This window comes from Apaloderma vittatum, unplaced genomic scaffold (genome assembly GCF_000703405.1).
Source record: "Apaloderma vittatum isolate BGI_N311 unplaced genomic scaffold, ASM70340v1 scaffold17903, whole genome shotgun sequence".
Lineage (NCBI taxonomy): Eukaryota > Metazoa > Chordata > Aves > Trogoniformes > Trogonidae > Apaloderma > Apaloderma vittatum.
The window spans coordinates 245-27,890 of NW_009708812.1; the positions used below are offsets into that span (position 1 = coordinate 245).

Genomic DNA, 27,646 nt, shown 5'->3' on the forward strand with positions numbered 1-27,646 from the left:
TTTCTGAACATGACAGGTGTAAAACCCTTGCAGTATTTCTTCCCGAAACTCCAGAATAATAGCTCTAAATTCTTGCAGTCATACCAACAGCCAAAAATAACATTCCCAAATAGGCCCAATGAGTAATTTGCCTTTCTTGGTTTCAAGTTTTCCTTCCTGTTTAATGGGCAACTTTCACCCGAAATACAAGTTACAGCCATCAGTTAAAAGTGAGGTGCAGTAACCACGGCTTTACCAACTCTCAATGGATAGCTTGATACATCTGCTAAGCCTACAGCTTGACATTTCCCATTATGAGGTTCCCTTTCAAACATCTGGGGATGTCTAGTTATAAAAAGCAGAATGGCAAAACAACAACACGCTGTTAGTTAAATAATCTACATTGATTGAAAAGTAATTTACAGGCAGTGCCACACCACCAGACAAAGCAAGCCCTTCCACGTTCCTGGGTATGGAGAAGGTCCCACAGAGCACACAGAAGAGGAAAATCCAACTCTAGGAACTCAACTCTTGCTTTTATAATCCATAACAGCATAATATAGGGAACCTCGGCCCTTCCAATCTTTTTTTTTTTTTTTAAATAGTGCATTGTGGTTATAACTTTAATACTGGCTCAAGCAGAAATGCAGAACTCTAGTGCTCTTCCCAACTACGCTCTTTAAAGTAAACAAAATGCCCAAGCCACGGCAGACCCGTAAAGTCTTAACCAGCACACAAAGTCTGTCCCAGGGTTACCTCAGCCTGGCCACAGCTGTTAAATGGAAACCCATGTGCAGGCAAGGCTGGGTCAGACGCTAATAAACACCCACTGCGGAGCCGCGTCCTTCCCCCGGTGCCTGCAGCCCCCACCGAGGAGCCGCTCCCTCGGCCACGCTGCTCAGCCATCGGCCACATCGGCCAGCGTCGGTGCCCTCGCTGGAACTCCGGAGGAGGACACGGCGTGTAGCTCGGTGGGCACTGGCAGGGCTGTGAGTGCCCAGGTGTAAAACGAACTGCTGAAGGACACGGTGCCTACGGGTTCTGAGCAGCATCTCAAGGAATTAGAGGGGGACAAATTCAGGGTCCAAACGTGAAAACGGTTGGCAAGAGAAAGCGCACTTGAGGAAGGGCTGAAAAGCAACAGAACTTGAGAGAGACCTGCAAAGATAGAAGATGCTGAGAAACTTCATGTTTCTACTCTCTGAGTGAGAACTGACAGAAGAGAAGGAAATGTCCTTGAGAAAAATGTAACCTATAAAATTTACCAGGTACCAATTTCTAGGTGCAATTAAAACCATCTGCATGTTTATTGTTGGGTATTTTGTAACTAATCCACTGCAGACTTCTTGAATCTTGCAGTAGTAATTCTAGGCTACAGGAGATTTGAACAGTGCTTCGCTGTACTACACTGGCACCTGTGAGTAATTCTCTTTAAGACAGTGATTTGGGGGAAAAGGGTATTAAATTTACCCAGTATGTCAACATTTTACACACTAGTGTGTGTCACAAGCCTTTTGTATTTAACATAGTTAAGAGCACTGCGGTTGTGCCTAGGATTTCTGCTTGAAGAATTATCTCGGAGAAGAAAACACAAACCTTAGAGCTACGTAACTAGACCAGGACTCCCAAGTACTGTAATACAGCTACATTCAAAACACCACACTGAAATAAGTAAAGATAAGGATTTGCTTTAGATGTTTATTAATCCAAGGAGATCTTCCATAATAGAAAAAACAGAGGCTTTAAATTTCCCAGCTCTCCCTTTAGAGTTGCATTATCCTTGAAAATGGAATGGATAAGTGCAAGTTCTAGGAGGAAGATCAATTTTAAATCTGACATAAGTGTATCACTGAAATTGATATATTGCATCACAAAATGCACTATCACCACCAACAACAATGCAAAATTGTTTTGCAATTTATATAAATACATTTCTTGGAGCAAAGGAAAGCAAAGTTCTAGATCCATTCTTAAAAAAGATGCTCCTTGCTAACCAGTCTAGCAACACATAAAAGCACCCTTGAAGTAAGACTGTATTCCTCACACCAAGATAAAACTCTTCCCTTGACTTGTGACTTGAAAAATATAACTGTTCCAGAAATGACAGTGGCACTAAACTGTTGTTTTTCTCCTCAATTTTTTTTTTTCCATCTGCTTTGTTTATAGAGCTTTCTCACTGCTGCTCTGTTCTATTTTCTGCCATGAGGCAGAAGTGTCCTAAAAAGTTCTCTTGCATCTTTGGGGATGCATAACAAGATAAGCAGATACCCAACAAGCAGATGTTCAGGAATTATTTATGTCAAACTGGGCATTTTTCAAGGTCAAGGAATGCACAGGAAAAGGCATGCTGCAATTATGTCTGACACCTTTTTCTACAAAAATAAAACCTTGTCTAGAGATTATCGAGGCCAGAGTACACCTGTATGTGCTCATGAGTTACACATTTACGAAAAAAAAAACCAAACCAAACAAACCCCAAACAGTTCTGCTATGTGTACTTGGCCAGTCAGCTGAAGATTCAAAAGTACTACCGTGGTTCTCAGACCACGACTATAATGGGTACTTGGATTCAAGGCTTAAGATTTTAGGCTTTTTTCACACCGGGTGCAACGTCCATCCTTTCAAGTCCACAATTTGCTTTTAAAGTCTCCCTTTGGTATTCCGCTGGGGCCACATGGCATTAGTCCTGGCTCGGTCTCTCCCGTTAGCACTCTGTGCACCGGTGAATGCATGTGCCAAAGAGAGGCAGGACAAGAGAGGAGCGACTGAACACCCCACTGCGCTGCCCACAGAAGCGCTAGCGGGTGTGCAACAAACGGAAGGCAGAGCACGGTGCCGGTCGGCTCCTCAGGGAAACCCCAAACCACAAATTCCTGCTACTCTGCTGATGCAAAGAACCACACCACACAAGCCAATTTTCTGAAGACTGCATTTTGAGTATCATAATATATATATGTGCATTTCATTTTTACAGATATAAACTCAAGTTTATTTTTAACCTGTATTTAAATTTTGGAGGCTTACATTAAATTAAGGTAGCTTGTTTAATATCAATTGTAACAGCAGGTGACATTTTTATATAAAAACAGCCAAAAGAAAAAAAAAAAACAACAAACATTTGATTTAAAAGACCTGACACCAATGATCTCAAGGCAAGATCAAAAACCTATGGATTTTTGCTTTTAGAAAAGAAAAAGGGGGCATTTAAGCCAACCCATTCACAGCATCTCCCTGCTGGCTTCTTCAAAAAGTGGTTTTCATAGTGGTCCCAGAGGGAACTGTATTTTGCCTTTCCAGCTAAAATACTAGTTACTATAGCAATTTTGAAGGAAGAAAACTGTGGCTTTGAAAAACGAAAGATTGGCAAAACTTCAAATACACGGTCTGGATCAGGCAGATGACAGCACACGCTGATGCTGGGAGTGCAAAAAGAGGGGGAACGAAATGCAAGAGTAGTGCGCCTGCACTACCGTGTGCTGCAAACGGAGTATTTCGCAAAATTAGGGGGAACTATTGCATTCACAGATCACAGTCCAGATTAGCCAAATTAAATTGCTGTCTTTTCAACAGGTTGCATATATAGATACTTTATCCACACGCTTCAACTTAAAAGCGGAACTTCTTATCTTATTTACCTGCTTCAGTGAAGGTAACTTTGTCCTCAGTGCTTAGAGTGCACATTTGTATCCCAATTCACCTTGTACTCACCTTGTACAATGAGATCTTTAAGAAAAACAAAGGACACCGAGGGTGTTGCTATTTTTTTTAGCAGCAATGAAGTATCACTAACCCCTTTTTACATAACCGAATTCAAGTCACAACCAAAGGTGACTGCACCACGAAGTCACCAGGTACAAAACTGCTAGTTCATTTTAAATAACTTGAAATTATTTTCCCCAATACATCCCTTATTTTTTCTTTTAATTTTTTATAAACAGCAAACATTTTGCTATTTTTGTACATAGGCTAGCAGGCTTATTTCAATATGAAAGTGCTAATTCATTTACAGATTTATCAGTTATGTAGTGCTACATTAAGTGTCCAATATTCTACATATGAACAATCTTGATAAATGGAAATGATGAAGATTAAGTAAGGCTATCTGATTACCTTATCTTATTTACATTAAAAGAATAGACACCCAATAGGAAGGGAGAAAAGGGAAAAAATTGGGCAAATACTCATACTGCCACAGGTGTAAAAATTAAGTCTGCCTTCTAGCTTGTACTGTAAATGAGACATTTTAAATAGTCCTGCAGCCCATGCCTATTTTTTTTCCTCAGAAAAAGAAAAGCTGCCTTCATGACATCCCCTCTTGATTTCCGATTTCCAAAGTGTGTCATTTGAAGCTTTAAATTCAGATTCTTCCTATCTTCAAAAAAAACCCCTCTGGTTTGCTTTCCAGTATTAGGTTGCATGATCAAGTCCCACTTCTGGGGCTTTTGTCCAATTTATTTATCAATTAGAGTGAGCTGTAGATAACATGAACCAGTTCTGGAACCACTATTGGGAGGAACACAAGCTCTTTACTACAATCACACAGTAGCAGGAAAAGTGATAATTCAATTCATTCCTGGGGCAGGGCCTCCAAAATTAAATGAAGTTGGCACAACTGGAGCATTGAATTTGTATCCTCCATGCTTCTCAATCATTTTGGATTCTAAAAACAAAACAAAAAAAGAGAAGGAAGATATTTTAGTGCATGTGTAGGGGGACGACAGATGAAGATTTTGTGACTGACCATTTTGAATCTCTCAGAAGTACAGGTTTAACCTAGGGTTAACCCAAGAAAGTAATCAGCACCGGAGAAGCAGAAATGTGCCAAGTCTCAAACAACAGCTGGGTGGATTATTTATTTATCTCAGTATTATTGTAACTATGCTTAATTTCTATTTTTTAAAGCCCACACTTTAGCTTTTGGACACAAGTACGTAATTTTCAAATTTCAGAAAGAGGACCTGTATGAATACTAGACTTCTCGCTAACAGGCGCCCAATTCTTTCTGATTAGCATTAATAGACTTTTCCATCAAATCAGTAACAGAACACATGTAGAAAAAAAGCAGCAAACGGGTAACAGCTGAATTTTCAGCATTCATGTCTCAGTTGAACAATGTAGGCAGAAATAGCCACCAGAAACATACTTTTTCGTATACATACATTTTCTCCCCATACCCAAGCAGTTAATTTAGAGTTTAGGTTACTAGACCATGTGACGTAATTCTGAGAGAAAACTACCAATATAGCTTCTCACTTTCAACCAAACCTTAAGATCTTCAAGCATCTGAGGTCCACATACCCATCACGGTAACTAACCGTGACAGTTAAGCTGTCTGGTTTTACTAGCTGCATATCCCGTCCTTCCAAGATGATGATGAGACTGTTTTTAACGAGCTCTAATACATGGACAACTGAAAATTAAGGTGGTAAAGAGCAGATGGAAATGTGTATTTCCATCTATACATTTCAAGCTACACATTTCTGCATGCATTTCCATAGAAATGTGGGGGTTTTATCTATCAAGCCATTGTCAGGCCTGAATTATAAGCATTTATGCTTCTTGAGCACATGAACAGCATTCAAACAGCAAAAGCAGCAATTAACAGTATAAAGGGGAAAAAATACCATGTGCTGCCCGCCTCTGATCTGCCAGAGTTGCTATGTCCTGCAGTTGTTTTCTTTGTTCTTCATTAAGACCCTGTGTCAAAGCTTGGTACCATACAGGGTTACGATTCTGAATTGCTGCAAGAGAAAGAAAACATAAGCCAAAGGAAAATATTCACTGAAATGTTCTGTAATACAAAGCTTACTAACTTAATACCATTTTAATCAGAATAATACACTGTTAAGGTTACAGAATTCAAGACATTAAAAATCACTAATATAACCTCTGACACCTCTTCCCTCCCCCTATAAATTCATTCAAGCATCTCCCCCTGCTCTGAAAGTTTAACGATGGCTGCTCCTTTTTGAAGAAAGGATTTGTTCAAGGCACATGCTGGAAAGCTTGTTCAGAAGCTTTCAACAGGTTCTAGCTTACAAGGCATACACTAAAACTGAAGTAAAACATAACTTGTTGGAGAGGAAAGGAACTAGTTACTTACTCTGAAAAATGGTTTTAAATATCTGATATTCATCAATAGGGTTGTCTTCATCATCAATAATTGTGGAGTAGCCTTCCAAAGCAGTCTCTTCAGCATCATCTTCTTCCCAGTCTTCATCATCTCCATCTTCACCTGCCTGTTTTGCTAGAATTTCTAGATACTCTTGACCGTCCTCATCAATGTCATCTTCATCACTCCCCAGTTCCTCTGAGTTAAAACACAAAAGATTTTATCTCAGGAACAGTAAGAACAATGCTTAGGAAGAGGGCCGGTTACGCAAAGCAGCCCATGGAACTGGTGACAGTACAGTGCAGACTAGAAAGGGCAAAGCTCATTTAACTCCTCTCCCAGTGCCATGGTCTTCCGCCCCAGACACTCATCCCTCACTGACACCAACTGTTTAAGTGGGAAAGGAAAACTTCGTTGTCATAAAAATACATATGTGACTAAGTTTGGAAGAGCACTTGATAAAACTTCAAGCAAAGCAATATTTGTGCTCCAAAGACAGTCTGAAATAATTTGATGAAAGCACTTTTAAAGGCACATCCAGAAGGACTGTTGAAAAGAATGCTTAATAAATAAATACAAAATGTACTAGTATGAAAGATGTATAACGAGAGCAGCCTGGGAAGTCCAGAATACAACAGCAGAGATCAAAAAGAAACTGGGTTTTAAGTAGATAACAAAAATCAGTAGATGGTCCTTTGAGCATGGAAAACTGTTCCAATCACTCACTCACAAAGACACCCAGCTGATGATGGAAAGATAAAAACAGGGAACAGGAATTAAAAGCTTAAGCAGAGTACCGTGAACAGTAGAACCAAGAAATACGGGGAAGTCTGTAAAGGCTGATGAAGTTGACATTACATTAGTTCAGAAAAAAACACACCAACAAAACCAACCAAACAGAATTCCCACCAAAAAACCCACACACCCAACACAAAACTCCCCCAAGAACTGTCATTTTTCATCACACAGCTAAAACACCACCAGCTCACAGGACAGTTTGCAATACAGAGTCCAAACTGTACAATGGATTAGAAAGATTAATGGAAACTTGTTGCACTGGCTCTTATCCCTCACTCAAAAAGAAAATACGCCCCAGGAGCAATTCCTTCCAGCAATGACACCAGCCACACGCAAGAGCCAGCTTGATGTGACTTTGGAGAGCCTCAGCCTAGGAAGTTAGTTGTAAAGAGGGACAGGAATGTAAGTCAGATGTACTTGAAAGTCGCTGAAAGATGCCCAAGGTTCTACTGCAGCTTTTGATTTTTGGAATTAGGGAACTCTGAAGAATTCCACAAAGGAACTCAGCATCTCCATCAGAAAAAGTTAAAATACAAAGTAACAAGGAGTTTCAGTTTCCATACCTGTTTCCTCATCTTCTTCAGCTTCATCATCATCATCACTATCATTTTCATGCTCTGCGTGACAGGCATACGCTCTTTTCAATCCATTAAATAAAAGGATAAAAGCTGGCAGGATCTGGCCAGCAACTTGATTTAAAACCTGTGGTATTTGCTCCAGATCAATAAGAGCACACAAGCCAAGCACACACATCTTTCTATCATGAAGTCTACAAAACAGAAGAGTAAAAAAGTTGTAAGTTTTCTTATGATTTACAAGCAGGTAGTATAGAGGTGTATCACAGAGAATAATCTTCAAAATTAAAAACACTTACCCCAAGAAACAGTCTACATCGTTAAGCCACTGTGTTATGAAGTGATTAGTGACAGGCTCCACATTATTAGGAAAACGAAGATTTTCCAATGTATTTAATAGTAAATGAGGATTGTAATACAAAGCAGCTATGGCAACCTGGAGGCACATTGTTCGCAGCTCACTTGTTTTGACTTCTCTGGTCAATCTCTCTAACGCGGCTTCCACAAACAAGGGTATGCACTGAAGAGTGAGAACCGTTACAAATTTAGTCATCTCAAATAATTTTCTGTATTTCACACCAAAGTTTAAGAAATGGCATAAAATCAGTCTGGCACATAAATACAGAGGGCATAAAACAGGAATAATTTTTAATTGCCAGCAGAAGTCATATAGAAAGACAAAATGAAAAGGTGAAAAGATGTCATCTGCTCTGAGCACTAATATCCACAACAAAACCAAGAGATACTATGAACATTCCAAGAAAACAGCTATCCAAACAAATAGTGTCTTCAGAGATGCCACACTAAAAAAAACCAAACCAACAAATCACTACAGAAGATTTTCTTTCAAATAAATTAACTTTGAATGCAATGTATCAAATTTCAGAACAAAGATGCTCCTAAACCAGTACTCCTCCAGATTCACGTAAACACATAAATTTTGCAGTCTCCTAAATTCTGGAAACAAAGTGTGCAATAACTATCTCTATAGTGCTGTTAACTGAGCGACACTGAAGTAGAAGGCAGTACTATTAGTCACACTGCTCAAGCTTCTTGGAATGGAATTCATATTAATACATAATCAATGCAGATTTGAGAATAAAATCTTATTAAAATAGTTACAGAAACCAAAGCTGTTACCAACCTGATCAATGCCACGCCCTTTACACTGAAGAATAATTACTTCTAAAAGCTTTGCTGCATGACATTCTGCATCTTCTCCAGCAACACCTGTAAGGACCTGAAAAATAACCATTACTGTTGATGATATCCCTTTCACGAGTATTTTCGATACACTGCTTTGAAAAGCTGATATGCATGTACCACCTCTGCTCCACTGATTTTAGCTAATAGATTTAAGACCATAGTGAGGCTACAAATCTCAGACAAAAGAAACCATCTACCCTTTGCAATACGTATATGCGTGTTTTGCATGCCTGTATGCACAAAGTGTATTACGCAAAATACAGGTGCACAAAAACCTGTGTTCTTTTATCTGCTTTGGTTGTGCATAATTTATTTTTCCCTTTTAGCAAGAGCATATATCTGAAATTTGATGCAACCTCTTTAAATTTCTGTGGAATCACAGAGGATGTGAAATAGCATAATGCTTTAAGAGCAGATGTCATAATTCTTCATTTTCACAGTCTGCTGTTGTGGGAAAAAGTATCCAGTTTAACGGTGTATTACTTCAGCAATAACAGGTTCTTTTTATCACAAAGGAATCTACTCACCTTCTTGCACATACTGTAAATCATTTCAAGATATTTTGTATCTGAGAGAAGTGTATCTGTATCAACAGTGACATAATTATGCAAGAGAGGCATCATATCTGTATTAAAAGAAGAATGATCACAGGTATTGTTTGCGTGTTTTATTAGACAAGGTATTAAAATCAGATTGAAATCTATGTATTAATAAGTTAATTACAGGTCTGGGCTTAATGTTTGTCAGGATAAGCGAGCATCTAGTCATAGAAGCCTTAGCAAAACAAGTCTAGCTACAGCAATAGCAGAATAAAATACTTTAAGAATAGCCTCACTTCAGTGTTCTCCAAACATTTCAATCAAGATGTAATTCATTGTATGTTTGAAATCACATATATGAAACCATACCACTTTCCAATTTTACCTACCAGTAAAATAATCAAAGCCATCTTGCTGAAAGACTTCAAAAACAAGAGGAAGAAGCTGCCACATTTGTGCAGAAACTTGTTGACAGGTCAAACTGTGAGCCAAGGAAAAGATCTCTTCATAGAACTCTAAAACAAACAGAATCTAGGTGAATTTAATGGCAATCCCATATGCTTAAATAATAAGCCAGTAAAACTAGAGATACCTAATACATGCTGCTGCAAAACTGTTCCAATCACTTGCAAACAGATCCCTTCCAGCTGCTGGGTAATCTGAAAAAAAAAAAGGAAATTTATGACTGTTTTCCATACTTTGAAGCTGAAATTAAACACATTTTAAAATAAAATTACTCAAAAGCCATTTCTCTTCATACTATAGAATCTTCTAAAAACACTCCAGTATTTCTCACATTTTACATCACTAAATGTCTAAGAGCAGCATTCTTAACTAAGGATTTGTAAGACAGCTTTTAATACATGGTGGTTTTGGAATATTCTTTGAATACTGCAAGAATTGGTATATATCAAAGGCGTAAGCAATGCAAATGGCAAGAAGCCTAAGCTTTAATGGAAAAATGAAATTTCGAAAAACAAATCCAAAACCAAATAACTACCAAACCACTCCCCAAACCTAGCTTGGGATGCTCACATGGTATGTGGACAATCAGTGTACAAGCTCACAGATGCAGGCACTTTCCAGTTAGTATTTATGAGCCCATGGAACACCTCACCAAACAGTCATAAACCCGTTCAGGGCACTTAGTGTGCACAGGCACAAGAGAGGGTTGAGCTTCTGGTCTTAGATACGCAGAATAAGACTGGAAACTAACCGTATCTCTCTGAACATTGGTCATCCTGTATGAGATGTCTCAAAACGTGAATGTTTACTGATCAACATTTTCCAGTTGAGTTGCTCAGGACTAGCATATTGTCATACAAACTTTTCATTTAGACAGCAAGAATTTGCTGACAAAAATAAGTACATGAAAAGCTTGCTGAGCAGCTTTAGCAACAACTGAATGAGCCAGACTGGTCCTTGCTTTATTGCAGGGCAACACTAGAATCGTCCCTTGGCTACTCAGGAGATGCGTTATGCTGCTTTCTTTGTAAAGTCTTCACAATCTTGAGCATACAATTTATTGCTGAACTGTTTGTTTAGTCACTAAAAAACTAGAATATATTTATTAAAAAAAAATAATTTTAACCAGCAATAGCATCTTTTGAGCAAGGTGTACTCTGGGCAGAAGTTAGTCCATTCAGTGCAATCATACTAAGTAACACAAGTTTTCATCACATGGGAGAATTCTACACTGCAGGTTAAGCAAATGTAAAATCCATCATTTCACTGTATTTACAGACTGATTCTGTTGCAGAGAGCAAACTAAGCCAGCAGAGCCAATGCTCAAAGCTAACTGAGGTTTTATCTATTTCCTTTGAAGGGCAAACCTCATCAAATCAGATGGGTTTTTCCAGCTGAGCTGATGGAAGTTCTATCTGTTAGAGACAAGTTGCTTCCACTTACCTGAACAAGAACCTGGATTCTCACAGGAAATACCCTGGCAACGTTTATGCTCTATTACTGTACGTATTGTGTTAGAAATGTCACCCACTCTGTTACAATTTCATTGCATCGTAAGTATTTAACTGGTTTTATTTTAAAATATGTTTGGTCGAAACGACAGTTTTTCAGATAACGTTTGGAACGCTGGAACTACAAAAGACTTTTAGTGTCTTAAACAATAGCTATGAGCTTTAAAGTAATTTTTACTTACTTCCTTGTGATCTTCAACCACACTGAGAAGTGTATCAATAGTATTCAAGATTCCCATTGCTGTCACTGCTTTGTCATCGCTGCCCTCTTCATCTGGTCCAGTCTGGATAACCTGGTTAAATGTCATTGCCTGCATGTAATAGCAAAACAATCCATAAATATATCATTTAACAAGGACGTGCTTGGAGATGAAGAACAATTGCACAAGTCTAGTATTCTACACAACTGAAGTACGACGTCTGCTATGAAAATGTGTACAAATATTAGAAGGTGACCACTTGATTTCAGAGTTTGTTTTCAATATAGATAAAATTGAACATTAAGCCATCTGAGCTGTCATCCTTTATCCATTCATGAGTAAAAAGACCATAGAATCATAGAATGCGTTAGGCTGGAAAGGATCTTTAGAGATGTAAATGACCTTACTTTCCACACAAATACATGTTCTCCAAGTAAGTTTTTCTGGCACAAGGTTTAACTGGTAGCTGAGACAGACTGGACCACTTTGCAGGCATTCCCAGGGAGGACATGGAAACAGTTTTAATTCCAAGGCCAGGGCCTTTAACAGGGCAGCACTGAGCTGACCTCTGCTTTTGAAACCATCAGCACACCTTGCTACATACAGCAGTCCAAGCTCTGAACTTCTCCTGCAGACTCAGTTTTATTTTCACATTACATACAAAACATTCTTTCCACACGTTTTTTTACATTAAAAGTCTGCTCTTTAATTTCCCATTTCAAAACAGAAAGCCTAAGTCACATTGCAGAAACTACCTAAACTGCCCTACCAAAACTCAATATTAGTACTGTCAGGAGAAAATACGTACATAAATCTCTCAAACATTTCTACAGCCGTTTTTAGAAATTTCCATTTAGTTCAAGTTAGAAAGCCGCTTTTGAGAAGAAAAAAAAAGCATAAATGTAGAAGAAAATTATTTGTACCAATGCACTTCAGCGGACTGGAGTAACAACAGCTATTGCTTGATGGACAACTAGTTTAAAATTCATTTTAAATACCTGACATATTAAACGTCCCTAAGTCACCAGAAAGTCTTACCAAATGCTGTGTCATTTCTACTGCAATTGGGGTAACTTCTTCACTATATTCACAGATCATCTTCTGAATCACATTAGTAAGATCATCATTTTCAGTCTCTCTTATAATATGAAGTAAAGCCTGCATTACAGGTCTAATGAATGGAGTAATATATTCTTTAGCTGTAAAACAAGTGGAAATATTTGAACTGACATTCTTACCAAACTACTACCAGTATAAGAAAGTCAATATACACTCTATTGATATTTAGTACTGAGGCATTAATATGCCAAAACAACGGGTAGTATAAATGATTATAGCAGTAAGAACATGTTAAACTTTTAAAAATAAAAATGTAAACCAAAAGTATCACAACTGAAATATGAACACCAGAGTTCTACAGTCTATGGAATGCAAGCTTACTTATCAATCCAAATTTTAATTCAATGGGAACAGGAAATTAGCCAAAGCATTTGATAGAGAATTTATGTTTGCTTTATGGCTTTTACACCAGCTTCAGGAACACTGAAAGCAATGCAAAAAGCCGGCCAGGATAGAATTTTTATAAAAAATATAAATTTTAACTGAAATGGATGTAAGCTGAGACAGACACACTTGTATTGCCACTGTATTTCTGATTCAATGATTTGGTGCTGTAAAACTGGATTTATTGTACTAGGAAATCATGAGTGTTATTTATAAAATAATATTTTTTTTTCCAGCTGAAAAATTACAGTAACTAATCACAAGTTGCAGTTACAAGAAGTAAGGCAGGAAAGAAAAGAACTAGTTTCCCTGAATGTCACAATATGAATGCCTATTCCATTAAAGCTTTAAGAAAAGCAGGGTACCTTTCTCTTGATTGCTGATCAAAACTTGAAGTGCTATTGCAGCTTCCACTTTCACAGGCATTTCCCGATCGTCTATCAGACACCGTCTTGTGAGTTCTAAGGCTGTCTGGAGATTCTGGTCACTCTTAAATTTCACTTCACAAAAATAATGAAGAACCCAACAAGCCTGAAAAAAAAGACATTGAACAAATTCAGAATTACAAAACCTACAAACAGGATTGTCAACTACTTGTAAAACCATAACCTGCACATGCTTAAATCTGAAGTTGAACAGAGATACTGTAAAACTTTTTAACAGATGAAGATGTTTGAGAGTGTGGAGGCTGGCCAGTGGGAGGCTTGTCTGTGAGACGTCACTAGGCCAGTACTATGATCTCAGGTTCATCTCTGGCCACAGGTTTTGTGTGAGCAGTACGGTCTAAATGCAAAACACAAATAGACCACACCACCAGACACAGATGGAAAACTATGCACACAGTTCTGCAGCCATTTTAATACCAGACAACAGCTATTTATAATCACACATAACGACAGATACTAACCTCTGAAATAAGCATTCAATTTTTTAGAGAAAAGGCACAGAAAGGGGTGGATTTGTTAAAGGGAAAAATGTAAAGAATATTCCTGCACTCTACAGTTGGAACAGACGCTGTACCTGAACAGTCAATCTTACACTTTCTTACCCGTGCTCTCATGTAACCCAGCTCACTGCTGAAGAGAGGGAACACATGATTCTGCAACATATATTCCATCTGATCTTTATATATCTTCTTCTGTCAGAATATGAATAGAACACATATTTAACCAAGAACACATTTCAAATAAAACACATTTAAAACTTTATATAAAAACATATTTCTAATACAGTAAAAAATGTCACACAGCAAAGTGTGAACAGAGTAACAAAGCCCTCAGACTTTTAAACTTTCCCCCTTTAAATAAAGACCATTAAGCAACAATAAAATTCCATATTAGTAATTAAACTTGGACCATACATGGACTTCTGTAATTTTCAGCCAAAATAGTGACAGGTTTTTTTCCTGTCATTTTTTACTCCTAGAGACACCTTTTGTTTGGCCATACATTGCTCTGGTATCAAAAGTGTCAGGGAAGCTTCTCAGAGCTGTGCTCCAAATACAAGTCCATGTCCTGCATCTTTTTTCTGCTACCATTCTAATTGAGCAAGGTTGCTAATTTCATTTATTTCCTCTCTTCTATATGCAGAAAATATCCTGTTAAATGAACAGCCTCAAAAAAGTTAAGTATATCACAGGAACCAGTGTAGCAATCCTTACTAGAAGCAGAGAACTTGAACTTAAGAGACTGATAATTAAGTAATTAAGCTGACAACAAAACTGAAATAAGTTTAACAGCATAAAAAAAACAACTGACAGTGATGCAAACTAGTAAACTCAAAGAACTATTCTCATTTCTTCTAAGACACTATATGGGAAAGAAAGGAAAGGAGGAAAGACAGAGGAGCCATCAGATCGGTCATGCTTACTTTTAGGAGAATTTCAGCCAAAGAACCAATCATATGTAAAGCACCATCTTTCTTACGAGGGTCAGCATTTGGCTCGGTAAGGATCTGATAACAAAAGCTCATTGTCTTCTGCAAGACCTAGATTAAATATAAGGTTAGTCAAAGTGTTTCAGTCAATTGTCTCAGGTACTATTCTCAGTACTCCGAAAAGCTTAAATCTCTAATAATCTGCTCCAAGTCTGAAGTGTGGATAATACATTATGTTTTTGTTGAAAAACACGCAACATTCTAGATAGATATATTGATTGATCCTAGGGGAATTGGCAAACAGAAAAATCACAGATAGAGCAGTACAAGACAAAGTGGAGAGAAATTATTAATTTTAGTGTACTACAATATAACGGAACAGAAAAGTAAAACTTTTCAGTAGTTCTTTCAGCAAATGGAGACAAAAATCTAGCTAACATTGTATTTAAGTAAAATCCTTGAATAGCTTACCTCTTTCCTTTTACTACATGATGTAAACAATAACGTCTGAGCAGCAGTTGTTGGAGAAATGAAATCTTCAAACACATCTATGAAATAAACAAGTAACAGCTATATGTTTTAGTCCTTTAGCACAGTTCATGATCCTAATGTAATCTAATGATTTATTATGAAACAAATAAGCAACAATTCTCCTCGTTTTTCAGGTGGTCAATCATGCTTTCTCACTACAGATCACAGAATCCTAGAATGGCCTAGGCTGGAAGTGACCTTAGAGATCATCTAGTCCAACCTCCCTGTCATGGGCAGGGACGCCACCTCTCGACTAGACCTGGCAACGCATGGGGACCGAGCGGGAATCGAACCCGCGACCTCGGTGTTTTGGTGACCTTTGGTTCCAAGACCAAACAATGGTAACACATGGTTGGAGATATATTCCCAGTACATACTTCCTTTTCACAATCACTGGCTCTACATGTCTAATTCAAAATTGTATGTCTTCCTAATTTTTAAGATAAGTCTTTTGTAACAGTAGAAGCAGACATAGCAGTCAATTTTTGTCGTACATGTTACTCACTGTACAGACAAGTATACTAACAATTAAAAATGCTCAGTTTGCTATTTCTCCACAGAAGAGGATGATCAGAGCCTGCTACAACACCTGTACTGTTTATGGGTCTGCCTCCGACCTGAGGGATAACAAACTCCCAAACCCATCAAGACTCCTCGTTCTAGCCACCCAAAAACCCCAGTGCAGGGAAGAATTTGTTCAGGAAGTGTGAAGTTATCTTCCTTCTTCCCTAACCCAAAGGACTGCACAGACCTATAGCAAACCCCAGCAGCACAGCAGCAAAGCACCAGGAGGTGAATCAGACAAGTGTGAAATGCCAGGCTTACTCCATAATGTTTCATTTACCATTACTCTAAATCTGTTCGAACTCTGCCATATGTGAGATTTCTCAACATTGTAAAAACACTAGAGCCTGAAATATTAGCTGTTGTAAAGCATAAACTTTAAACAACATTAGAATTATCTAACTATTGTTAAGAAGACCTGGACTGTTTGACATAAAAACTTTTTAACTGTAAAAATTAGCTACTTCTTCAAGTACAGAAACACCTGTGCTGTTGACTGTCATATGTTATCTGCCACTTGAAGTCACGTTATTTGGATAATACAAACTGGCTTTATTTTTTTCCTTTTAAAGATTAAAGCCATCTCTATTTTCACAAAAAGCTACAAAAATCCTGTCTTTGTCTGATATGTTAACATGAGTTCCGTTCTCACCAAATTTCATGCGAATATATTCATATGGATCTTCTTGCCAAAGCTCTTCATCAGCATCTGTATAGCACATCAATGGAAAAATAACATCTTGGATAATTCCCTGCAATAATAATAATAAAGAGTTGAAAATCAGCTAACACTACTAAATATCTATCTCTATATTTACTCTTCTGTATTTCACTGATTTTGTCTATCCTGCCACTTCTCATATAAAATGGTAATGTTCTAAAACTGCTTGGACACAGTGGATTTTATGTGCTACCTTACAAGAAAAGAGATCTTTCAACTTAAGGCAGAGCTAGAATGCAGCGTAAGCTATTAGAATTGCTTTTGATAATAGTATGCAGAGATGAGTCAATGCATAAATTCAGTAGTTAACACCATCTACACATTTGTTATGTTGCTGTGTTATGCTATAATCCTTAATATATTAAAGCACAAAAGACTGACAGCAAAAAGAGCAATTAGTTGGCTTTGCTCATGTATCAAGGTAACCTTCACGAAACATGCTTAAAGTCTTTCTACCAGTAATTTCTAACAGAGGTCCCCAAAACCTGAACTCTAGCAAGGCTAGAAACACTGTACAGACTTGACTCATGTACTTGATGAGTCATTGAAGTGTTAAAAGCCCAAAAATGGTTTACTTGAATATGAGGTTTCAGATTCTTCCAGGTGACTGCATGTGACACTCCTTGATTGATGTAATTCAGTGTTTGCTGCAGAACTCTAGGAGCCATGTACTGCTTTTCCTTGTACTGATACAGCACCTTCAGCAACACCTAGAAAAATCAGATCTCATCAGGAACTTATACTGAACACAGACCATTTTAAGCAGAATTCTACCCTCCCTCACAATCCTACATAAGAACCCCTCTAAATCCAACAAAAAAACCCACTGTTTATTCATTAGTCTAAACCGGATACTGACTAATCCTTCTAAATGTCATTGTTAACTTTACAAGGCAATTTGCAACGCATTCCAGGTGCTGCACATCTTTTAAAAATACAGTCCTCTAATAAGACAAAACATAGATGCTAACTCGTCATCAACACAGCCCAGGGGATTCTTCCCCTCTGCGCTTTATTATTCGATCTTGCCACTCTCTTTGGGGGCAGAAATTCATGCTCAAACACTGAATTCATAAAAATAGTCAACACTCGCTAAGTCTAGTCATCCTTGCCCACGTGCAGCCTTAGCGTGATGCTTTATGAAGAACGATGAACCAGCCTCTTCCCCTGGCTGTCAGGCCTTGACTTTTCTTCTGAGGGGGCATTTGGAACTATTTACAGGGATTTATGTTTTTTCAAGTCTATGGCTCTCCACAAATAAGGACATGAAACAGACATGGTACCATTACCAGACTGAGGTGGAGGCTCAGCAAAGATTTAAAGTATAAATTAGGGGTTCTCCGTTCTAGGCAAAAGTAGTAATCCTGGGTTTTCAGCAAACTAGAACTTTCAGCAATACAATCTGCAGAAGAGCAGGCCTGGTTTGCTGGCGTATTTGAATTTTAGAAGGATCTGAAGTTTCTTTTTCTGATAGGACAGCATGAAGAATTGCATAAATTCATCAGCAGTCAATGAAGGGAAGGAGGATGGTCCTTGGAAATGATGACAAAGCTGAGGCCTAACAAATGTTCTTTAGAGCCAGGCTCCTTAGGACCAGTGTTTTGGTCCTCTCTTTTCATAAATCTAAGCAGCTTCAGATGCAATGAGTGAAGAAATTACAAAGATTAAGAAAAGCTTTAAGAATTGCAGTGAGGAAAAACAGGATGTGGGATGAAGGCTCTAGGGCAAATAAGGAGAACTCTGCAACCATGCCAGGGAACAACTAGGCAGTAGTATCCAACTAGGGCTTAGTTCTGGCTCATCACTTCTTTCAAAATAAGAAATATCTTGAGCAAAACAGGTGCTCATACAAGGAATAGGAACCAAGGTATTCCAGCCAGGCAGCTCAGCCTCTTTTGACCAAGCTTAAGAAAGCTTAGCCAGAACTCACGCTGAATGTACTAGATATTGTTTTTATTTCTTGGGGGAAGGCAGTGGGTTGCTGGTGACATGCAAATAACAAAGAGTAGGTAAGAAGAGTAATCAATGAGAAGTAATTATAAGAATAACAATAGCAGTATGTTTTAAGTTTGTATTTGAAGAAACTGTGATCCTGTAACATGTATTTACCTATTACTCCTTCAGTAAAAGGCTGAGTACACTTTGGAAAGTAAAGAGAACTCAGGGAAGCATATTGTCAGAATTTGCATTCTTCAGTATTTCATAAATTTCCAAATTTTTGTAAGGAAAAAACACCCTGTTCAAAAATGTTCCATAGCATTTATCTGAGGGACTCAATTGCTTGAGCATACATCTAAGATTTATCTTCCACACAGAAACTGAAGATAGCACCTTTAAATAATCTGTATTTCTAAACGAGTAACATTATTGTATAGGAGGAGACTGTAAGCATTTTAAAGTCTTGCTTTTAAAAATTTTCTTTAAATATTTCAACTTTAGGTGTTTCCCAGATGCAGTAACAGAAATTATCATCAGTTTTGATTGAGAGAAAAGGTAAAGAAAAAACCCACAAAGTATGCCGTTGAACTGCTTAAATTTATCTTTTCAAAGACTTCTTTTGCCCATACAGTCTTTTGTCAGAAACTCATTTTATCTTGGAAGTGCAAAGCAATTGGTAAGGTCCTAAAGAACATGTAATACTTAAATGTCTGATGTCACCTACATGTGACAGATGAGCACCTCAGAAGGTGACGCTGACTCCACTCATGAGTACAAAGTTGGGATATATTTCCTAACACTCAGTGTGACAAATGTTCTTTTCTCTTTCAGTATTTTGGATGACCTTCAAAAAAACATTTATTTAGGAGATACTTTCCCTCCTTTTCCTCTTTCAAAGTCCTATAATAATTTTAATTAAGGAAATTACAATTAAAGAATTGTTCTTCTCACTAAAACACCACCTTTGAAAACACTTTGCTCTGTGACATTTTCATAAATTAACAGTCTATTTACATTTGCAACCTAATCACCCTAACAGGCAGATTTAATAGCAAATATAAGGAAATTTTACAAAAACTACTTCAAGTTTTTTATAAACAAACTTGTTTCAAAAGAAAAGAAGTCATCAGTAGAGTCAGAAGCAGGGAATCAGATCCAAAAATTTCCCAATATTCATAGAAAATTTCTTGCTAGTTCAAAAAGTTCAAATTACTGATTTTAAACACATGCACTAGAAGAGAGGCAGATAATTCCCGCCCCATCAATCCCTTCCGTCCCTTCAGGAAAATCTGTAGGCTGCTGCCATGTGGTAGGAGTATCTGAATCACAAAATTACTCCAGTAAAGGTAAATCAAGGATAGTTTGGCACAACGTCAGTGTTGTAGTCCAGAAGATGCTTTGTGCAGAACAGACCCTGGAGAAGTGGCAACCCCCAGACTGGGAAGATGAGTGGAACGTGTCCAGACGTAGCTGTTTGTGAGCGAGCCCCTGCTTAAGTCGGCTTTTTCAGAAGGCTAGAAAGCCTAGTATTTACTGACTTTCACTCAAAGAACTACTACATCGTCAGAGTTAAAAGGACAGGTATGGTTAACTATGTCCCATAAATATTGTGCGTATCTCTTACAGAAAGAGAAAAGTTGATGCCATTTATCTGAAGCTCATCTGAGGGATTATCACTTGAGAGCATTTACTATATTTACAGATTATCAGTGCCGCGTAGGCTATTTTCAGTGGATTGTCATACACTGCAAATGAATAACTTTGTTTAATCAGTCTTTTAACCCATAAAGCACCCATGGTGCTTTCCATACCAGTGTGCTTAAAAAAAGCAATTGCGAAGAAGAGCAAGAAACCTTTTCAGAAAATAACGAAATAAGAAATCACTACTAACTCTAAACTTATTCTAATACCCCCAACGCTCAGTGTTTCTTACTTGCTGAACACCAACAGCGAATGCCTTCAGGAACACTTCAGCAAACTCATTGTACTCCTTAGAAACATTACCAGGGCTTCCATACCTAAAATTAGAAGCAAGTACGTAAATTCAAAGGTGCAGCAGTGTTACTGACTTGAATATTTGTTTGGGTATTTTCTAATAAATAATAATGGAAAAGAAAATACCTCTCGAAAAGTCTAGCTAAGATATGCAAAGCCCACTTTTTGCATTTCCACCAAGGCAACTCCGGTCTATCATCTTCATCAACTTGAAGGGTTTCCTTTAGAGAAAAAGAAAAAAAAAAAGATTATTTACCAGCTATTCACAAAGAGTTCAAATTATATGTATTTTGAACAACTGCATATTTTCCTTTTAACCTGCTATTTGCACTTTCAGCTTAATAGAAACATAAAGCACAGAATATCTAAAAGTCCCATGATACATGCTGCATAAATGGTCAACACATTTTTGAAACAAGAAGCCAAAATAAGTTGTGCTATAATTCAAAACCAGAACTCCTATACAGGATACATATTTTCAAAATGTATCTAGTCTGTTTAATACATGTTAATTAATGTTTCTTGGCATCTATTGAGAAAAAAGAATGTAAAGTAAAGTTAAATTTCTTAACACTGTAATAAATAAAAATATTTAAGCTTAAAGACATAAATAGCCAAAAGCCACTTACAGCTGGTACATCCCTATCAACAACAGTCTTCAGGATTTCAATCCATTCAGTCAGGTTTTGCTGATTTATCAACTCCAAAGGTAACGTGTACTTTTTGAAAAAACAAAAAGGCAAAATAAATTTGCAACTTCAATATTATGTTACTTTCACAGATCAAATTTTAGCTTTTGCAAATCTTTGTCTACATTTAGCTACTACAAAAAATCAGCAAATTACTTGGAAAATCAGGCTAAAGAACCTAGTCTACACTCTCAAAATCCTCCGAGGTGCTGAAGATCTTTACTCCACTCTGCTTGCACAATGCTAAGACACTACTTAAATGGACGTTAACACTAATTTCTGAAGCAATAACAGCATATTAACAGTTTTATTGCAAACTGCTGCATTCACCCTAATTGGTTTGCTAGCAATCCCGCTACCTTAGACACCCAAGTTCCATGTAATGGCAACCAGGAATAGCGCTGCACAAAAGCACAATCAAGCACACCAAACCCCTGTGATTCATACCATGGTTGAGCAGTAGGGGAAATGATTCAGACGTAATCTAATATTGTTAATATTTCTGACATCTACTATTTTAAGGAAAAGCATAATGATCTAAATTAAATTACTGATCAAAAAAACAAAGTTCATACAAAGTTTATTTTTTACCTGGACAAGGGCATAAAATATTTTGAAGATCTGTTTCTGAATGAGGACAGACTGATCAGATGGATCACTCAAGAGCTGAATGAAACTATCCTTCAGAACTGGTAGAAAATGTTGCATTGCAGCTATCAAAGGACTCCGCTCCTCTGGTTTCTTGTATCTTTAGATATGGAAAAAATAGTTTTGTACATCTTACAAGATGCTTTTGAATTTTTAAAGTCCACCTTTCCCCAGTGTGGATAGACACAAGTAGGTTATATTACAGTTCATAACAACATATGATTTAAAAAAAACCCTAGCCATTTCTTGTCAGAGAATCTGAAATAAAGCCATAGCCAGATGTCATTACAGTTAAAAGGCAAGTTAGAAAACCGCTGAGCATCCATTACACCACTATGGATACACATTAGTTTTCTGCTGGTAATGCACTCCTGCCAACTTACTTTGAATACTACATCATGTTCAGACACACCATTACTACCGTGAAAAGCCATCAGACCACTACAAAAACTGCAAGCAAAAGGTGCACATTTATATTGCAAAGAATGGCAGACACAGGGCTAGTCAGTAGAATTCCAGAAAGACATTTATCAGAGTTCATCATTAATCAAAATGTTTCCAGAAGCCAGACTACATCACTGACATTGAAGTTTCTCAGAGTTTACCATTGATTCCTCTCACATCTCACCATTTAATCTGCCTAAATCTAACAGTTTGATGGAGAATGTGGGCTCCAAGGCTACGTGCCAGAGACTGAGCGGGCTTTGACTGCAACCCACCTCGAAATAGTGCCTCAGGCCTTCCTGCGCCGGTGGCAGCCCACCGCTTTGCTGAAAACAAGGCTCCACTTCCTTTCTCAAAACTGTGTAAAATTCTTGAAAGGAAATGAAGTCACGTTTCGAAGTCTTCCCCCCAACTTTTAACTTACAAAGAAGAAAGCCCTCATTGACTCAAGAGCTACCACGGCAGAACAGGATCTTGTCCATACCGGTGAGGACAAAGTAAAGTATCACTTTAAGACTGTACAGCTTTATTTTTTGACAAAGCAATTAGTACTACAATACTCTTGGACTCTTGTGGGACACTTTGGGTTGAGGGGTTGGGTTTTGATTGGTCTTTTTGTTTGTTTTTTTTTTTAATTACATTTTTTTTTTTTTTTATTACATTTTTGGTACATTTTTTATTACATTTGGTACATTTTTTATTACATTTTTCACCAATATTAAGTACTAGTGATCAGCCTCTTAAACAGTGGCAATTTGTAGAAATGTAAGATACTTTCCTCAATCTGCTGCCAGATGGCATGTTCTGTAAAAACTACTACAGAACACTGAACTCTAAAATCCCATTCAATAACATAGTTTCCATGTATTTTCTGAAATAGAAACCTAAATACAAGGATTAAACACTGCTCAGGAAAACTCAGTTTCTGATTTCTGCAAAAGACACAACTGAAAAAGACCAGAAAAATTGCCTATGCAAAGAGCAGCCATTTGATTTTGCTGGCGGGATTTGGAGAAAAAAATATGATGTTGACAAGTCCCAAAATATTTACTCTGCAGATTAAGAAAAAAAATTAAATTCAATAGCTAAATAGTCCTACAACTCAAGCAGGAAAAACTGTTCAGAGACATAACATTATGCAGAATTTTCCCCCAAAAAGCCTCAACATAAGTAGTTTAACAAATTTTGCAGAGATCTATTTGCACCCATATTGTTACGCAATTAAATGTGCATATTCGCACATGGTTTGTGAAACCAATCCTTGTTTTACTTCACCAGAAAGCTAAACAAGTATGAGCAGCTGCTGGCCTTAGCCAAAGTGTTTGATCATCTAAGATTATGAACACACCTCTTATCTTAGTTAATCATGCAATAACTGTGCTTGTATCAAAATTCTTCCCTGAACAAGAATTGCTATACTACCAGTGAACATTTTGTGATTTATGTCTCACAAATCTTTGCTGTATACTTGCTTAAAGATGTTTAAATAGAAAATCAAGTTAGAAACTGGTTAATTTTCCTTTCCTGGAACCTGCAATTTTCAGCCACTGAAAAAACTCCAATATGGTTTACAAACGTCTTAGTAATACTCTGTTAAACAGGATTTTTCAGAAAATTGTTTTACACTAATTTGCACAAAATGAATTGGAGAATGAAATTTTCAATGCAATATTTTAAAGCAAGTACCTGAAGCAAAAATGTTATGCATGACAGTGCTCTGAAAGAGTGAGTTGTGGATTCCACCAGTTCCACTTCTACTACTATCCCCTGACTCCAGGATTGCACTTTTCTGACCCAGCTCCAATGAGCTTTCTACACACCAGGACCCGCAGCTAAACTCCTTATCACTTCTCAAAGAGAATTCTCGATTTTAAAGCTCTGAGCATAATACTAGGCAGAAAGCAAAGAACGTGCACCTGTATCCTAGCCCAGCGCCTGGCACACAGGACATGCCCACAAACGGCAGGCTTTGACACAGATTGCCTATGATGGGTTGGACAAGGCTGTCTGTGATCATAGTAACTGTCTGTCAATCAAGTAATTGTGAACCTCTGAACACTCAAGATTTCACTCTTTGAAACCTCTGTATGTGTGAGACCTGGAGTACAAATTGTTTAAGAGTTTAAACCTGGTTTAAATAATCATCTTCTGCAAAAGTCATGATTTTGAGATGACTTTCTTACTGCTGTCAATTCATACAGAACAGCGAAAAATTAAGGCTTCAGAACATCTCTTTTTTCTGATCTCAAACTTCTAATGAAGACAGTTTTTATGTAATTTCTTAGTGAGGAGGATATATAACCCAACATCTGTGTAGCAAACATTCAAGAGTATTTTCTAAAATTAGATTTCTATCACCTTTGCACAATCCCACATGCAATTCTACGATTACAATATACATACAGAACAGAAAAACCACATGCAAATATATTCATTTATATGGCAGAAAAAACTTACTCATAGTTTTTCACAAGTTGATAAAGACAAAGAAGAATTCCGAGCCAACAAGCACTGTTGTCAGACTGAAGATAAAATCCAATTTTCTCCACAACGGCAGTCCAGCGACTAGGATAATCATGCTTGATAATATGGTGAATGCACGTAGTAAGCTGTACTCTAGAAATCAAACGCACAAAAATTAAATAAGTTACTACCATTATTTTAATAATATTCTTGTGGTGTTGAAACATGTAATACTGCCCAAGCTTAGACTTACTTCAAGGTTTGTTTAGGAGGTTTACATTCTGTGCTTTCTAGTTCATATTCCCCATTTGAAGAATTTTAAATTTCTACACACTGCACAACTGAAAATTCTTTTTCAATCTACATTAATTCTATGCTTAGGATACACTGTGTATGACAATGATATTTAGCATACAGAGGATCTTAGTTGCGGAACAAACAAACAAAAAAACCCCAACAGTCAGAAACCACAGCCAATTCATAAATAGGTTCCAGCTCCATACCTGATCAGCTCAGGAGAGTGAATAATGGCCTCTACAATATTTTCACGAATACAGTGTCTGTCTTCTTCTGGGATGGAGTAAGGTGGAATCTCTCCTGGTGCAGTTTCACGATCTGGCCAATACTGAGTTATCATATTTTTCAAGTAGATAACCCCTGTAAGACAAAAAAGCAAATCAGCTGATAGCCATTCAAAGTACAAAATAAGCAAGCATTTTGCAAACAAATCTATTTTAGAACAAAACTGAATGACTACTTCACTGACCATTTCTTGGTATAAGAATCAAAATACATAAACCATGCAAACCTAATAATTTACTAGGTTTTTACTCTTTTACCCACTTATTGTGATGTCTGTATTTTTAGTCCTGTAAAAATGCAGTTTTGTATAAAAATACTAAATGTATTGCTTTTGTCTGTGCTGCAGATAAATAGTTGTGGAATATTTTAGCAACATTTCCTTAAAAATCCTTTATAATTCTTAGCATTTTCATTAAAACAAAGTTAATCAATAGCAATGATTATCTAAAATATCCCTTGTAAGCAAAAAAAAAAAATCAAATTAAGTTTGCAATACAGGAGTGAATGCTAATAGAATCACAGAATCATAGAACATTTTTGGCTCGAAAAGACCTTCAAGATGGAGTCCCACCTTTGTTGTAGCCCTATTAACACCACTAAACCACGTCCGTCAATGCAACATCTACCTGTCTCTTACACCGCTCCAGGGATGGCGCCCCAAGCCCTCCCTGGGCAGGCTGTTCCAATGCCTGACAACTCTTTCAGTAAAGAAATTCTTCTTAATATCAAACCTGAACCTTCCTGGCGCAACTTAAGGCCATTTCCCCTCATCCTATCACTCACCACTAGGGAGAACAGACCAATCCCCGCCTCACTACAACCTTCTCTCAGGTAGTTGTAGCACACGATGAGGTCTCCCTTCAATCTCCTCTTCTCCAGGCTGAACAGCCCCAGATCCCTCAGCCGCTCCTCATATGACACATGCTCCAAATCCTTTACTAGCTGGGTAGCCCACCTCTGTACCCTTGCCAGCACCTCAATGTTCTCTTGCCAAGAGGTGCGGCCTCACCAAAGCTGAGTACAGGGGAATGATCACCTTCCTGTTCCTGCTGGCAACACTATTCCTGATCCAGGCCAGAAACAGAGCTCTTTTATACTAAGGTTATGGGCCATAGCACTTTGTGGCAACCAGGCTGCTGGCACAAACACCCATACATTTACCATTTGACAACCAAATCCAAACTGCTTATGTGGCAGAACACACATTACAGAACTTGGAAAGAAAAAGACTTGCAGAATGCAACAGGAAATCTCCAAGCACAAACTAATAACAAAGTTACTATTAATCTGTGTACAAATCCATAAAGCAACTTCTATTCCCAAATTTCATATGCACCTTCTGAAGATTCAGAGGGTTTCTGAAAGAGTCTGCAAAGGTAAGAAACACTCAGCAGATACATGCTATTACTAGGCTAAAGAGATACGGACTTCAACCTGTCCTCAGTGGGATTTATCACACCATTAATTGCTTTGCAAAACATCCACTGTTTTTAAGCTATGTGTTGTATGAGCTGTCTCCACGCTCTACAGACTGCTTTGGTTTTTAATTGGCTTACCCTGAAGTTGAATTTTCAGAGGTTGTTTTCAAACCCCTCCTTTTTTTTTTGCATGTTATCCATGTTAAGCAGTAGTAACTTTTCGGAGTCATCATCTGAATCGTGCAACCAAGTAAAAATGCAACTTAGACTTTGTTACAACTCAGAACAGTCTACTACATGCAAGATCCAAATGAGTGATCAAGATTATACTTCTTGAACTCTCTGAAAAGCCACTGAAGTATCATACTAGAAACCTCTACCAAGCAACCACAGCAGCTTTAGAGGGATGTTTGGAGCTGCTAATACTCAATGTCCAATTTTACCAATGGCTCATGCAAATCAGGAAGGTTCCAAAAGACTTGAAATGTTTATTACCATTAAAAGGTTAAATTACATCCCTGGACCAAGTGTGCTAGCATCATAAACCATTCTGCTTCCCCAAAGACCATTATTCGCTAGAGACAAAGAGAAGCAATCACTGAAAAGCCAGTCACCTTCCACCTTCTCTTTGTCTTCCCTACCAGGTGTACAGTGCCAGACACAGTTCATGATGACTCTAATTCAAGTGACTCCCAACTTAAGTATTTGACATTAAAAACAACAGAATTCTTTAACAGTATTTGCATACGTACGTGTGTGTCTGCATCACTAAAGTAGATGAAATGAAAACAGAGTTGAAAACTTGCCTGCCTGTCTCACTGGTAAATCCAGTTGCTCGGACATAGTGATCTGAAGCAGAGTTGAAACAAAGTTCACTGACTTATGAGCCT

The 27,646-nt window shown here is 37.6% G+C and overlaps 1 protein-coding gene across 1 annotated transcript; it reads right to left on the reverse strand.

Annotated features, from left to right (window-relative positions):
• Positions 1 to 2,894: 2,894 nt before the first annotated feature.
• On the reverse strand, positions 2,895 to 27,646 carry IPO7 (importin 7). The gene is made up of 24 exons (XM_009866697.1): positions 27,563 to 27,646; positions 25,260 to 25,413; positions 24,751 to 24,909; positions 21,793 to 21,949; positions 21,142 to 21,231; positions 20,639 to 20,733; positions 20,451 to 20,535; positions 17,155 to 17,289; positions 16,511 to 16,610; positions 15,235 to 15,311; positions 14,758 to 14,874; positions 13,937 to 14,026; positions 13,254 to 13,419; positions 12,424 to 12,584; positions 11,368 to 11,496; positions 9,802 to 9,868; positions 9,599 to 9,724; positions 9,198 to 9,295; positions 8,609 to 8,704; positions 7,764 to 7,984; positions 7,453 to 7,658; positions 6,083 to 6,287; positions 5,604 to 5,720; positions 2,895 to 4,639 (listed from the first exon to the last, which is right to left on the reverse strand). Exons 1-22 carry the CDS (start codon positions 27,597 to 27,599, stop codon positions 6,274 to 6,276), a joined length of 2,580 nt encoding a protein of 859 aa, XP_009864999.1. The 5' UTR covers positions 27,600 to 27,646; the 3' UTR covers positions 2,895 to 4,639; positions 5,604 to 5,720; positions 6,083 to 6,273.